This window comes from Nyctereutes procyonoides, unplaced genomic scaffold, assembly GCF_905146905.1.
Source record: "Nyctereutes procyonoides isolate TBG_1078 unplaced genomic scaffold, NYPRO_anot_genome, whole genome shotgun sequence".
Classification (NCBI taxonomy): Eukaryota; Metazoa; Chordata; class Mammalia; order Carnivora; family Canidae; genus Nyctereutes; species Nyctereutes procyonoides.
The window spans coordinates 58,549,335-58,565,158 of record NW_026575121.1 but is presented as its reverse complement, the minus strand read 5'-3'; the positions used below and the strand labels follow the sequence as shown (position 1 = coordinate 58,565,158).

Below are 15,824 nucleotides of genomic sequence, written 5' to 3'. Positions count from 1 at the left end.
ACAGCTCTTCAGCTGTAATCTCTCCCAGAGCTCATTCCTTTTGCTGCCACAGACTGTCCCCCAGCTTTGTCCTGCATTGAGGACTGCTCCAGCCACGGGCACTTCACTGCCTGCCTTCCTGCTAAAGCTTATGGATATGCCTTTCAAATCGCTCTTCTCTGTTTCTATCCACTTCCTTCTCTGTGGCTGTGAACACGCTGATCTGTCTGCTATCCTAGTGGACACGTTCCTCTGAGTCTCTCCTGGGCATGCACCACATTTCCTTTTTATCTGTCCAACTGCCTCTTGCAGTGTTGACAATCTCCTGTGAAGCTGCTCTGACCTTATCTGCTTCCCCCTGGTCAAAGCCTGGCTGCTCCCTGGGCCATGGGTCCCCTCCTGGGGCCGAGCTGGGTGCTTCCCCCCTTCTGCTCCCTGTGGGGTCTTCAGCCGGAGCCCCCGGTCTGCCCTCAGTCCTGCATGCACTGACAAGTGTGCGTGAGATTTAGTGGGATAGAGTTTCTTCGGCCACAGCTGCAGTTCCTGCTCTGGCATTGGTCATCTTCCTGGGCACTCCTGCATCCTCTGAGCTCTGCTCTCTGTCCCAGGCTGCAGACACAGTCTGGCTCCTGGTGGCCGGGGTGAAGAGCAGAGGTGGCGCCCCCAGAGCAGCCCAGGCTGGTGCTCCCCAGCGTTAGTGGGGGCCCCTCTCTGTGCCCACCACAGGGGTCCTGTCGTCTTGTCCCCGAACTTGAACTCAGTTTTTCATGTTCAGACCTGACATCATGCTCCTCCCAGAATGTCTTATTGTCTTCATGGCTGTTCCGTTTGGATTACCAACCAAGCTCCCACCCCCTAGGGCTCGTGCCCACTTGCCTGTGTTCGATGACATTTTAATGCCCTGACCCACTAAATGGAGGTAAAATTGATCCCTAGTGTTCTCATTCGTGTGGTGGGAATGCTGTTTGCACCAAGAGAAATTCACAGATTTTTTTCATGTCCGAGTTGTGAGTCTTTTTTCCTTAAAGTTAACTTGTAGGAGGTGTTTGACTGCCATCCTTTATGGGGTGAGAAGCCTGTTTTTCCTTCTGTAGAGCAGTCTTTCTTCCAGGGACAGTCACTGGTCATTTCACTTGGAACAGTTAAGAAGGTTAGTTTGCGCTGCAGATGTGGAACTTGTGCTGTGGTTACATCCATGAGGTTCAATTTTGGTTTCAGGCTTCCCAGTTCCAGGACAGGCTGGTGCTCCTGGCTTCCCTGGTGAGAGAGGAGAGAAAGGTGACCAGGGGTTTCCAGGTGTATCATTGCCAGGACCAAGCGGACGGGATGGACTCCCAGGCCCCCCTGGGCCTCCCGGGCCCCCTGGACAGCCAGGCCACACGAGTAAGTTCTCCCTGGGACCATTGCATGTGGTGTCCCGTGTAGGGCAGGTGTCGGGGCAGAGCTCACAGGGGGTGGGGAGGGCATTCCAGAGTTTGTGTGCCACAGAAGACCAGGTGTCCGAGGACTTGTGAGTTATCCCACTGAGGTATCTTTGCAAAATGAGTCATGCTGCAGAAAGGAATAGTAAAAATAAAAACAATAGAAGTGGTGAAAGGAATGAGAACTATGATAAACAGCTCTGAGTCTCCTGGCATCAAAGTGAAGGAGCAAGGCAGTCAAGTTGTATGTTCTTATTGAAAACACAACATGCTCTTATTCATCTGGAGACACAAACTAGTGCCGGGACACAGACACACAGACACACACATACACACACACATGAACGAAGGGGCTGCAGGGGACGGTCTATGTGGTGACAGACGGATGACTGAATTCAGAGATGAGGGTACTGTGCGATGGAGATGGGCCTGGCCTGCCCACCACCATGGCCAAGCACAGCATATTAAACTCTTGCTCCAGTTCCCAGGGTCCTGTGGTCCCAAAGTAAGGTCAGTGCAAAATGTGAGTGAATCTCAGATGAGTTAATTCCAGTGGGAATAGGCTTAGGTTTTCAAGGGAGATCCTGCTGTGTCATAAGCAGGGTGTGCCCTCTGAACACCGGAGACCCTCGTCTTCTGTGGGGCTGACAGAAGGGGGTCCATCTGTGGCGAGTACTGGGCAGTCTATTTGCTAGAATTAAAACACATCATTAAGAAAGGGAGTTGTCATGGATGAGGCTCCATACAGGGGCCAGGTGCAGACTGGAGGGAGCAGTGCATTCCAGGGTTGAAGCTTCACTGGCACAGGATCAGCATGAATTTTCTTTTCTTTTTACTTTTTTAAAGATTTTTTTTTAAATTTATTCATTTGAGAGACAGAGAGAGCATGAGGGAGGGGAAGGGCAGAAGGAGGGAGAAGCAGGCTCCCCCTGAGCAGGGAGCCCCATGCAGGACTTGATGCCAGGACCCTGAGATCATGACCTAAGCTGAAGGCAGATGCTCATCCACTGAGCCACCCAGGCGCCCCCAGCATGAATTTCCTTTGTCGAGTTTCTGATGGTGGTGGATCATCCATGACTTCCCAGCGATGTCCTCCCCTTTTCTCACGGTTCTGTGAAATGTGGGGAGTGAAGCTCAAGTAGTGAAGCGATTGCCATTGTAGACCTCCTGACCACCTGCACTTGACCTCCAGGGGCTCTTGGGAAAACATGAGCCACACACCCACAAACACAGCATGAATAGTCTCTCCCTCGGCCTTCAGTTTGTAAACACTTGAAACTCACTTTCTCCTCTGGGCTTAGAGCAAAGTCATCAAAGAAGAAGGTTTGCGCCTTACATCTGGCATTCTTTTCGAGAGAGAGAAGCCACCATTCTTGCCTCTCTGGTACCTGGTGACGCAGAGAGAGCTGGGCAGGGGGCTGGGAAGATAGATTGCAGCCGCTGCATCACGTCAGAGGGAGGGCGCAGGGGCAGAGCGTGGGTGCCGGCGGCATTCAGGGCTGGGCATGGCCCCTTGGCTGGCCCTCTGTCTGTCCTGCTGGGACACAGCTCACGCACAGCATCTGGGCCACTGTCAGGACAAGAACATCTGGGCAGGAGCTGTAGGTTAAATTGTTCACTGCATCATTTCTCTTCAGAGATACTGGAAAAGGGAATAGGAGCTCCCTCACTGTGTGTGTCTGAGCTATGAAACCCTACTTTTTCTACCAGAACCCACAACAGATGGTGTTTGCATTACCGCAGTTCATTTTTGTGCTGCTTTACCTCCATGGTGCTCAGAGTTGAGTCAGAACCATGAGAGGTGTGTCCCCACAGGCAGTCTGCATCTCCAAAATAACAATGACTTTGCTCTAAGTTTGCTTAGGAGAAGAAAAAGGAATAAAGTTCTTTGGGTCTCAGCTTTGACTTCATGTGTGTATGGCTTACATTTTTTGGCCTAGTTATTTAATTGGTAAAATAAGGGTGGTGGTGTGTACTTGGCAAGATGGAAATGAAGGAAGATCCAAAACAGGGCTCATGAGCTGACCTGTGCTTTAGGGTGGTCATGCAGGTGTTTCAGCAGGGACAACTCGGGGTGGCACATGGCCGGATGGGTGCTGTGTGGGTCCTCTCTCCAAGTTAACATTCTAGGACTGTTTTAAAGCAAGCTAGAGCTGGGGTTCTAGCACTTAGCAAATCCCCTGAAAGCAGTTTGTTTTACAGTAGAGATTGAATAAGAGAGCGTGCAAGTCTGCTTTGGTTTGGTGAGAATGATCCTGTCACTTTTAAAAATCCATTTCAGACGGCATTGTGGAATGCCAGCCTGGACCACCAGGGGATCAGGGTCCCCCCGGAAATCCAGGGCAGCCAGGGCTGACGGGCGAAGTCGGAGAAAAAGGTGAGAGATGCTGACTGTGCCAAGGGTGGTTGGGGGGTGGTGTGTATTTCTGCCTGTGGGTGGGCAGGAGTGTGGTCTTTCTTCTTGGAACCTTGTCCAAGTCCATTCCTAGGATGTGTCTCCTTACAGCTGCTGGGATGTCCTATTGTTGGGCTTCCAAGGTGGGGGGAAATGGAGAGAGAAAGAGAGGAGGAGAGGAAGAGGAGAGAGAAGGGGAATGAGAGAAGGACAGAGAGCTAGCCGCCACCTGGGAGGCAACAGGGAGCTGTGGCCTTGTCATGTTAATGTTCTTGACTGTCTACACGGCCAGCAGATTAATCCCTCAGACTGATATCTTAGTGTGACCTTTGGGTTCAGAGTTTGAGAGTACCACATTCAAAGGGTAAACATCTTTCTTTCGAGCCAAATCACAGATGTGTGCTGGAACACTCACCATCTCTCCAAGTTCTGTTCCAATAATCAGTGTGAACAGATCAGCTGCCCTGGGGCCGGCCACTTGCCCCTTCGGCTTCAGCATTATCATGACTGTTTTTCCGTGTTTGCTCTGACACCAACCCAGGACACATCCTCCTCTCCTCATTGTTGTGCAACAGCGGGTTCTCACCACGTCAGGGGTCCTATCTGAGCATGTCATACACCTTGGACAGCCCCTTATTGGTGTGTCTCTTAACAGCCACAGAGTAGAGTGACCAGGAGACTGCCCCCAAAACCAACCCCACTGGGCACCATTGCTGGCTTTGGATTGCAAAGGATTCTTCCTTTTCCAAAGTCTATAGCACAAACCTACATGAAAACAGCTGCAGCTAACACCTCAGAACTCTAAATTTCAGAGGCCCCAGTGAAAGTGGTCTCAGGAGTTGTCAGGGAGTGCCACTGAGCATTCAGTGTTGGTAAAAACCAACCCATACTTGTTGTTGTTGTTGTTGTTTTAATTTTATTTATTTATTCATGAGAGACACAGAGAGAGGCAGAGACACAGGCAGAGGGAGAAGCAGACTCTTCGTGGGAAGCCCGATGTGGGACTCGATCCCAGGACCAGGATCATACTCTAGGCTGAAGGCAGATGCTCAACCGCTGAGCCACCCAGGCGTCCCACATACTTGGTTTTTAATGAATCCTTCCAGTTACCAGCTGCTCAGTGCTCCCTGAGATGGGCCGTCTCACTTAATGACACGGGGCCTTTGAGACGTCCATCCTGCCATAGAACTGCCAGCCTGCCCAGTCCTTGGTCGGTGGGGCATCTCCCCACGAGCAAATCCGTGGGGCCCAGTACTCAGCTGGCTGCCAGCTGACCTGCACTGTCTCCATCCCACGGGAGTGGGGGGTGGGTAGTGTGCAGGACCAGGGCCTGGGGCTGAGGTGTGCCTGCCGGGCCAGGGTTGCTCCTTGTGCGGGGCGCTCTGACTTAGGCCTGGTGTGTACCTAGAAGGCAGGCATTTTAAGGCTCAGGACACAGGTTTATCTGAGACACTACATGGCCTTGTAGCTTAGCTTGAAAATCGAGATGTGAGATGTGACAATTTCCCCAGTCGGAATTTCCTCCCCTGAGTTCTATGCTACAGCCTCTCTTCCTCTCCATCCTCAGGATCAGGGCAGGGGTGTGTTCCTGCTCTCCTGACTTCTCACTCCCATGGGTCACCCCTCAGCCTGTAACCCAGGTGTGAGGGCCAGGGCTTCTGTGTGCAGTTTGCTGAAAAATGCTCAATCTAGGAGAAAAGCTGTGGGGTGTTTTAGAGACAAAGATAAAACTAGAGTGATCAGAGCTTTCCAGGTGGTTGGGCAAGCTGCATTTCCAGGCCACTTTTTGGTGAGGTGGTTCCCATCCTTTTGCAGGGCGGAGGTTCCGAGGGTACCTGCAGGACCTGTGGGTGTGTGGTGTTTGGGGGGGTGCGGTGGGCAAAGGGTGTGCCCCGGGACAAGTGCACACGGCCGGCTAGCAGGGGCGCCAGGGCGCATGTCAACACGGTTAATGGCAGCTTGTTCTCACTGTGTTCAGCCACTGTGGACGCTAATGGTCATGTGCACATATGTGTACCCCTGTGTTCCCTTTGTAGGTCAGAAAGGAGACAGCTGCCTCATCTGTGACATGGCAGGACTTCGGGGGCCCCCTGGGCCACAGGGCCCCCCGGGAGAGATAGGTAAGACCCCAGAGCTGAACGGGACCCTCACAGTGAAACGAATGTTGTGCCACGAGGGACCTCAGTTTCTACATTCAAAACTAAAGCCTAATAATGAGGATTTTAAGTCATACTTCCAGGATTTTGTCCACTTTGTGGAAAATCATCAAGCAGACTTAAAAATTAGCACCATGAAGATTTCTTAGTAAAAGGACAATAGTGTACAGTTCCCTCAAACAAAGTGAAGGGGATGTGTGTGGTTGAAGTGGTCCCTGGGTATGTGTACCCATGGGGGGGGGGGCTCATCAGCAGTTGCTTGAGTGGTGCTTGTCTGAGCCTGGGGCCCCTGCTCCCCCTCTGAGGCCCACTTACTCTGTGGAGGTTCCTCAGACATCGTCCACTTGTGTGAAGATCTCCGCGCCCTTGAATCTTGAAAATTACAGTTTGGGGCGTTTGAGGACGTGTCTCATCTGTGATGTGCTGCATCTCCTTGTCTTCCAAAAGGTTTCCCGGGGCAGCCAGGGGCCAAGGGTGACAGAGGCTTGCCCGGCAGAGATGGTCTGGAAGGATTGCCTGTGAGTAAACCTGTCTGAGTTTGGGTGCTTACTAGAAGTTACCTACACACCGACTAAGAACGGCGCATATTGTTGCTTTGGCAAATACAACTTCTGCTGTATGGTTTGGGCACAAGTTCAGTATGGCTTTGTGGAGCAGTCGAGAATTACTCCCTGTGTCCCTCACCCAAGGATGAGCAGGACTGTTGAGTACAGAAGGCACATCTCAGTTGCCTCTCTCCTCACCTGCCCTGTACCTGTGTCCAGGTGCAGCTATGTGTCTGTCACCTTCCCGCTGGGGCTCTGGGGGCTCTTGAAACAAACGGTGCCACCTGTAAGCAGCTCTGCTTCATTGCGCATCACGCCCGTAACTTACAACCATGTTAGTAAGTTCAGCGCCAGCATTTTCTGTGGGGAGATGGAGGAACACAGGCCTGTTTTCTTGGAGGAATTCAACATTTTTTTATTCTTCTCTCACAGACGCGTATTTTGAAAATTCCTATCACCAATATCTATTGTGAAGATGCTTTTCCAAATCTGTAAATTAACTAATCTCTCTCACATTGACGTGAAACCTTTAAGTTAAATGAAAATCAGCTCCTTAACTTTCCTAGTTTGTTTAAAAAAGAAACCATTGAATAGAAGAGAATTGCCATGATCCCAGCCACTGAAGGGCATTTTACTGCCCATAATCAGCTCTGTCTCTAAAGTGCATGAACCTTAGGGCCTGGTTCTTGTATTTTCTTTGTTCTTCTAAGCTCTAAGCCTCAATGAGTTTCTGCACTTTTTTTTTTAAGATTTTATTTATTCATGAGAGACTCTTTCATTACTGCTTTCCCTTTTGCCTTTCTTTCTTCTTCTGTCACAGAATGAAAGTCAAATCTTTCACATTATTCTTTTTAGTTGTAGCCCTTTAACATTTGCAATTTTTTAAACTATTACTGGCAGCATCTATAAAAGCGGGTCAGGGCAGAAGTGAGTTGAAATGGCAGCAGAGCAGCTGGGATTGAGCAATCACCTCCTCCTTTTGAAGTTAGATCTTGGGATTCTGCTTCCAGAACCTTTCTGGTGCCTGGGGAGCTAAGTTACAAGTCGCAATTGTTTAAAACAGTTCCAAATAAATGAGAAGTTCACATAACTGGGAAGCCCTGACTCTGGTGGGGATCAAAGACAGAAGAGCTTTGAAGAAGCAGAAGAGGATGCTTTTAACCTCTGGACATGGTCTTTATCTACTTGGCCTTCCTGGAGACTTCCTGCCTCGACTCTGCCTGAAACCCCATCCAGATACCAGCCCCCCAGCCCCACACCTTATAAAAATGGGAAAAGAGGGAAAAGTCCTGATGAAAAAGAAAATAAAGCAAAGGTGCTACATAACTTCTAACACCCTGCCTTCCCCATCAGGAGCTCCTTTCTCGGCAGATGGCCAAGGTTTCTAAAAACTGTTTTTTTGGGTAAATACTTTAATTGAGGAGGTAGTGTAATTTTTGTCATATTTGAGGCTGTAACTAGCTCACAAATTGGGACCCTCTCATTTCGAATGAGGCTGGGGCTACAAGAGGTGCCTGCGAACCAGTGGAGCATCCTGGAAAGTAGATGATGAGAAGAGATAAATGCTCTGATTTCCTATTTGAATTAGATAGCATTTCTGTGACATGTCCTTTTGAAGGCCGAGGGTTGGATTTTGGGAAAGACAGGCAGAAGAGGCTGGCTCCTGACAGGGACCTGAGCGGGTTTTAGGGCTGTCGGAACAAGTTGAAAGGCACTGTGACACCCCACAGTGGCAGCACTTTATAGAAGCAGATCACGTCGTCATTGGATCTCCTCCAATTTATGGAGCCACGGTGAAGTGTTCAAGGCAGCGTTTGATTCCTCATCATTTATGTCAAGAGATGTAGATCCAAAGACCTTTGAATTGCATAAGATGAAGATGTTCTGTGGCAGAGAAGCCACAGGAGATGTCCTAGGGTCAAAATGTCACCTTCCCCCCCCAAAAAAAAATCTAGATTTCTTCCTTGAGTAATAGCCATCAAGGTCACCATTATTAAGATAAAAAATTATATTTCTGGGAGGCCTGGGTGACTCAGTTGGTAAGCATCTGCCTTCTGCTCAGGTCATGATCCCAGGGTCCTGGGATCGAGTCCTGCGTTAGGCTCCCTGCTCAGTGGGGAGTCTGCTTCTACCCCTGCCTCTGCCCCCAGCCCCGTCTCTCATGAATAAATAAAATCTTTAAAAAAACTATATTTCCTCGCTGTATGCTCACAGTCCTGGAAAACTGTATTTCTAGGCTATGAATAATCACCATAAAGTAACACTGATCCTTCCAGGTTGAGAAAAATATACATTGGTTATAATTTCTTATATTGGTGTGTATTTTTTATGGTGAAATTGCCAGTTCAACTCCTACTTCAACCAGCACCTCCCTAACTGCAGACACAAAGGACGCAGACTTAAAAGGCCTTAGGCTGACCCTCAACCCCCTGAAAGACTGGTGGACAGAGAGGGACATGCAAACAGATATTGTTAAGAAAACAGAAGAGTTTCCTGTGATGTGGACCATACACTGTCCTGTAGAAACCCAAGACACCCATCAGGAAGACTTCGCAGAGAGGTCTATGTTTAGCTGGGATTTTACCTCCATAATTAAAAGCTACAAAATATGACAATACCTTTTTTTTTTAAAAAAAAAAAAAGATTTTATTTATTTGAGGGAGACCGAGAGAGCGCAGAAGCAGAGAGAGAGAGAAGCAGACTCCCTGCTGAACAGGGAGCAGAGTTGGGGCTCAATCTCAGACCCCGAGATCATGACCTGAGATAAAGGCAAAGACACATAACCCACTGAGCCACCCAGGCGCCCACCACAACTAAATTTTAATTAAATAATGAATTTTCCATGACCCTCACCAAGGTTCTTTGAGTGTCTGCTTCCTCACCTGCCAGGTGGTGCTTTCAATATTTTGCTGGCACAGCTGAGTTCAGAGTCAGGAGTGGTGGGCCAGGGGCTGTGACACACAGTGGGCTCATGATAAATCCTGCCCACTCTAAAATCCAAAGATTGTGTGAGTTTTGGTCTGTCCCTTGTCGCCAGCTCCTTCCTCTCTGTGTTGCACACCCACACAGAAGTGCGTGTGCACATGTGACTCGAATGCATCCAAGAGCCGTTGCAGAGGGAGTGTGTGAGAAAGAATTCAAATTAAATGAATTGTTCAAGAGTCTGAATCCTGCCAAGTCAGCAGGGAGGCTGAGAAATTTCTTTCTTAGGCCGAAGGGAACAAGTACTTGAGACAATTACTTGAAACCTTGTGAACCCCAATTCTCAGAGTGGCTGGAAGAGAGACCATCTGTGGGTGTGGGCGTTCCTTGAAGATTTAACTTTCCAGGAACTGAAAAATGTGCTAGGGTGTGTCTCCTGGGAAAGTCCGTTCTATTCTGCTGACTCCTCAAAACAGCGGGGATGGAGCTGGCTGGGGCTCACTCCCCAGACTTTCCTCTCTTACCATCCTGCCCTTGGATGCTTCACCCATCTGCATCCGAAAGTCCTTTCTCTAGTTCCTGGGCTCAACAAGTCACACACTCTGCAGCTTCCAACACTTTCTCGAATGTTCTTTTGAACATCAACAGTTGTAAGGGACATGCAAGTTACCCAGGCTGGGTGCCCGGTGCCCTAGCCTAGTCTCTGTTTGCAATACCTAGTAAAGACCCTTTTTTAGGTGTTTTTAAGAGAAACAGAAGTGAGAGGTCAGATCATGGCTTTATCACAGAACTATTGGCTTGCTTATAGAAAATATGTAAGATTAAACATATTGCCATTTTTCAAGGAGGTGGCTTCTTAATATCATTGTTGGCTATGTAACAAGCATGCCGGCTCATTTTGTGGACTGACATCTTCCTCTTTGTGCTTGTAGGGTCCGCAGGGTGTACCGGGGCTGATGGGCCAGCCAGGAGCCAAGGGAGAGCCTGGCGAGATTTACTTCGACGCCCGACTCAAAGGAGACAAGGGAGACCCGGGCTTTCCAGGACAGCCTGGGATGCCAGGCAGAGCAGGGTCTCCTGGGAGAGATGGCCATCCGGGGCTGCCAGGCCCCAAAGGCTCCCCGGTATGTTTATTTCCACACTGGAAACATGCACTTTATGAGCGGATCTGCAAAGAATGAAGAAATGGATTATTTGAATTGTTATCTATATATTTTCACTTGGATGGTGATTATGACACATGAGCTGGTTCAGTGGTTCTCGGAGACACTTAAGTCTGCAGACGTTGGCGTTGATGCTGTTGATGGGAACAGTGTGGGGGCAGTGCACGGGTGTCTCTGACGCATTTTGGGCCATCAGAAAGGCGTCTGTATGTTGGGTGTTTGGATGTCAGATAGTGATGTTTCAAGTTAGGGGCATGCAAGTTATACTTGAAAAGACAGTTCCAGATCCAAATGCTGCAGTCTTTGAAGTGTGTCCATGTGTGGGGAGGGAGGGTGCCTGCCCAGCTTAGACAGGAATGCTGGTGTTATTTATTAACTGCCAGTTGACCTTTGTAGGAGAGTAGAAGTCAATAAACACCATAAGCCAGTTAAACTCTGATACTTATTTACTACAGATGGTGGAAGAATGTGAGATGAACATGCATTGGTATGTCTGCTGATAACGTGTCTTTTTCTCTCTGCTTGTCAGGGTTCAGTAGGATTGAAAGGAGAGCGTGGACCCCCTGGGGGAGTTGGATTCCCCGGTAGTCGCGGTGACATCGGCCCCCCTGGGCCTCCAGGGTTTGGCCCCATTGGCCCCGTTGGTGACAAAGGACAAGCAGGTTTTCCGGGGATCCCTGGGTCCCCAGGCCAGCCAGGTGAGGCCTGAGGACCTCAGGTACACAGAGCTCTGGGGATGGGAGTCTGGTGTCACTTCTTCAAGGAGGTGGGCAGATCCACCCTACTATAGCCATACTGTACCTTGTTCACTCACGTAGAAAATGAGCCAAGTAATTGTAGACCCTGGCTGTAAAGCATTTGAATTTATAGATGCCTTTTCTTATGATAAGTGTACAGTACTTCCAGGTCAAGTTGGGCTTTTCCGAGGAAGGGATACGAACACGAGCCTGTTTTTTTTTTTTTTTTTTTTTTTTTCTCTTTACCTATGCTCTGTATCTCCCTGGCGAACTGTCCATTTGGGCTTCTGTATGCTCCAAGCCAGGTAGTCTCATATCTCTCCTGATGGGTGGGTGCCTGTTGACTGATTCTGAGTGGTTTCCTCCTCACCATTGCTGTTGGATGCTGTGCTGGTTTCAGCCACTTGCACACTGTGTCTCACGTGGGTGTGTGTGCCAAGCGCTACACTGACTGGAGAGGCTTCGGTGGCCAGACAGGTGTGGGCCTGCCCTCCTGGTGCTCACTGTCTGGGGCTTGGAGGAGCCTTGTGGAGCAAGGCCGACACACTCAGCCCACCCTCATGCCCTGTATGTTATGGGGACAGAGGCAGTAAAGGGGTGACCCCAGGCTAGGCACATGGCAGGCTCCTGGGAGCTGTCCTGTCACCTAGAGCATCCCAGGCTGACACAGGCTGGGAAGGGCGTGGGCACAGGGAAGGAGGGAAGATTCCAGTATTAAGAAATATCCTAGTTGTAAAAATGAATTAAGGGCTTCAAGGGCTTTGGGTGATTCAAGGTAAGGAAAGCTTGAACAGCGTAGTACTAAGTAGTAACTAAGTAGCTGCATGACCAAAGCACCCACGAGGACTCTGGAGGAGGAATTAGATGACAAGTGCCCCCCTGTGTTTGGGGGGACACGTTCTAGGGCCCTTCTGGGGACCTGAACCTGGGATAGTACTGAACCCACACACGCTATGTTTCTGCTGCACGTACACACCTGTGACGAAGTTTAATATTAAGTTAGGCCCAGGAAGAGATGACCAGGACTGAGATAGAGCACTGATGACCACGCAGCATAATGAACATAGTGTGCATGTCTCTCTGTCTCTCAACATCCCTTCCTGTCCTGCGTTCACCCCTTTTCTTATGATGAGGGGACGTGACAGTGTGCCCTAGTGGCGAGGTAATGCGAAGTGAATGACATGGGCACGTATGCAGCGTCAGGTTACTGTACAGATTCTGAGCCGCGTCATCTGATTCCACGCTGTGGTTGATGGCGGGGAACCAGACACACAAAGTAAAACTGTTTATAAGGGGAGACGACTGTATAGCCTTCATGCTCACCTATGTGCCACTTCTGTCACAAGCCATATACCCAGCCAGTCTGAGTTTTATCAGGTCCTATCCCACTGGCAACTCTTTCTCATTATGTCATAGTGTAAAATTCAACATGTCCACCAGCGCAGGGCATGTTGGCCTGTCTGTTGGGTGTGCAAGCCTAGCACCCTAACATATTTCTCATTGTCATTCTCATTGTGTGGTTAATGAATACCAAACACCCAGTTATGTCTCCCTTGGTAATTGTTCTGGGTTTAGCAAGGATCTCAGAAATGTTACTTCTGTGACCCTCTTGGGGGCTGAGAAATCCTGGGTTTGACCTTGGAACACCCTAGTCTTGTAAAAGGGACCTCAGATCTCTTTCCCCAGAGCGAGAGCCTGACTCCAAAATCAGCCTCTCAGGTGTTCTTTGAATCTGAAAACTTGCAGAGCTATAAAAAAGCATCAGACCCTTCTTGGCCAGAAACTACCATTGGAAAAGCCAACTGGGGCACAGATGCATCCTAGCAGGAAGGGGAGGAGGAAGGTCCCTGATGGAGGTGCTAACACACTGTTGGTCAGCTGTTTGCATTCTGCAGCCTGCTTGGCCATCCAGACCTAGGCATCTATGGGATGAGAAACCTTGTCTTCTTTGATCTGCCAGAGTCCTGTTTACTCTGGTGACATTAAAGGCTTGTTCCCAGACTGGAACTGATAGCAACTATCTGTTGGGGTCAGTCGGTTGACATTTCTCTGAGTCTATAGCTAAAGAATGTGTTGGCTTTTCCTGGGAGGCTCCACGTGTCTTGCATCCATATAGGGTGTGTGAAGAGTCCATGCACAGGTCTTGGAGGTGACCCCTGTGGTCCTCTCCTATCAGCTAAATCTTGACCCCCAGTGGATCTCCCAGGGACAAGTGCCCAGGGCTGGGCTGGACCTCCTGCCCCTGCCACTCCACATGGCACACAGCCGCCCAGCTGCGTGCTTGCAGATCATGCTGAGTCACCCACTTAGCACATCCTGAAGATAATTTGCCACCAGATGAACATGATTTAGGTCTGCCTCAAAGCAACTTAGAATTGGCCTTGTCTGATAAATTGAGAGAGAACAGTAAAAGTGTTTTGACTTTTTTGAGACAGGCTAATTAAGAAATTACCTGGGGTCATCTCATCTCTTGTTATTATTATAGATTTTCCGGTTTTTTGTGACTCTTTTGTTGGACTCTTAGGGAATACAAGTGTCAAACATCTAGGTCCTTGTGGATATAAATTTTGGGGAAAAGAGGAAGAGCTCTCTGTGAAAGGATTCTAGAAAGGTAGAAGCAGGAAGTGGAGACATGCAGATGGGGCTGCTTTGCAGGTACATAGTGTGTTAGGGACACGATGCAGGCTCTGTTGCATGCCCTACTCAGGACAGGATGCAGGCCCTCTTGCTGTGTCCTTGCTCAGGACGGACGGTTTGCAGGCTCTCTCACATGGAGTCCTCACTGAGGACAGGATGCAGGCTCTCATATGGTGTCTTTGCTCTTCCCCCAGGTCCCAAGGGTGAAGCAGGAAAAGTTGTGCCCCTACCTGGTCCCCCTGGAGCACAGGGACTTCCAGGATCCCCAGGATTCCAAGGGCCGCAAGGTACTTTTAGCGTTCTCTTTTGCCCGGAGGTACACTTGGAACATTCACAGGTTTTTCTCACACTGCCTGTCGGTCTTGCTCACGACAGGTGACCGAGGTTTTCCTGGAACCCCAGGAAGGCCGGGCCTCCCGGGAGAGAAGGGAACTATCGGCCAGCCGGGAATCGGATTTCCAGGGCCTCCCGGCCCCAAAGGTAAGCCTGCAGGACAAGCCCCTGGGGCGGGGCCTGGGACGGGGCCACTGCTGTGCCCACAGCCCACTCAGGCCCCACCGTAGCATCCGGTCCCTGGCTGGTGGCCGTTCTGTTCACTGTCGTGGAAATTCTAGGGGAGAGGAGGGAGGCATGGATATGAGCACACCAGTTAGCAACTTGCCCTTCAGGGGAGCTTGCCAAAGTCCAGAGGACAATGAATTCAGTTACTGAACTGGTGGGGGAAGCAGCGCCTCCCAGTGGCGTGGGTTGCCTGGCGGCGGGTTGTGACCATAGGACCTGCAGCCACCAGCGGGGGGACCTGGGCCTCCTCCTTGGTGCAGGGGATGCACAGAGCAGCCGGAGCTGTGCCAGGTTGGATTTGGATCAGAGGGTGGGGAGCTGGGGACCATGGGGAGGGGGCTTTGCTCTCAGGGGAGAAGGTCCCCACACCACAGAGCCTGGATCCACGTGGGGCACTGATGTGTTAGAACCACAACTTCTTTTTGGAAACAGTAAGACAGTAAGAAGGACAGTTTCGCCGTTTCTGTTGCTTTCCTGGGTTGTGGGTCTGTCAATACTGTGGGTGGGCCCAGACATAGACTTGCCGTCTCAGACCTCGGTCCAGGGCTGAGCAGGCGCTGTGCACAGTAAGAAACATCTCGTTCCTATTTGGGCCGGTGTCCTGACCCCAGTCTTACTGGCCATGTGAGCAAACCCAGTGGAAAGAGCTCTCCTAGCTTGTCACACCTGCCGGCTGGGCTGTAGGCTTCACACTCCTCTGGGCACTGCGTCACGCCCACACATACACTCATGGCCACTTCCGTCGGGCTTACACAGCAGAAGGCCCTCAGCGACCCTCCAGGTTCCCGGGGATAGTGCCAGGCCTTTTGCCTGTTCCCAAGCCCTACCTGCTTTCCTGGGAGCGGCACACCGCTGTCGCGAGAGGGAGAGGTTAGCGGGTAAGGTCTCCTAATTGGAGGCTGGCTGCCCACTTGCACAAAGTGGGTTGGCAGTGTGGATGCTGGTGGGCGGTTAGGTCCACTCTGTCAAGACCCTCGTTCCACAGCCCCACAGCATGTGGATCGGGTTTGCACCTGGTCACACTTGCAAATCACTGTGGTCCATGGACCTGCACATCCTACAGGGGAAACTTCATGCACAGTAGAGCCATGGGGGAGCTATTAGCCCATCAGGCCCTGTAGGGTTGGGGCCCAGACTATCACTAAATGCACCATGCACATCCATTGTGGTGTGGCCACGTTCAAGGACCCATGGTCTATAGCAGTGCTATTCAAACTGGAGCATTTCTGGGAATCCCAAGACGTCACGTGAAAATGCGGGTCTGCTCCCGTGGATCTGGGTGGGGCTCTCGAACAAGGTGGTTGTGCT

The 15,824-nt window shown here is 50.3% G+C and overlaps 1 protein-coding gene across 1 annotated transcript in view; it reads left to right on the top strand.

The window, feature by feature from the left end:
* COL4A1 (collagen type IV alpha 1 chain) overlaps nucleotides 1-15,824 on the top strand; it is a 136,422-nt gene that overhangs the window by 95,870 nt on the left and 24,728 nt on the right. Inside the window, exons 21-28 of the mRNA XM_055335740.1 lie at nucleotides 1,198-1,362; nucleotides 3,682-3,777; nucleotides 5,832-5,915; nucleotides 6,399-6,469; nucleotides 10,351-10,542; nucleotides 11,111-11,279; nucleotides 14,150-14,242; nucleotides 14,331-14,435. Of these exons, the coding sequence (XP_055191715.1) occupies nucleotides 1,198-1,362; nucleotides 3,682-3,777; nucleotides 5,832-5,915; nucleotides 6,399-6,469; nucleotides 10,351-10,542; nucleotides 11,111-11,279; nucleotides 14,150-14,242; nucleotides 14,331-14,435 (975 nt within the window). The remainder of the gene's footprint in view (nucleotides 1-1,197; nucleotides 1,363-3,681; nucleotides 3,778-5,831; nucleotides 5,916-6,398; nucleotides 6,470-10,350; nucleotides 10,543-11,110; nucleotides 11,280-14,149; nucleotides 14,243-14,330; nucleotides 14,436-15,824) is intronic.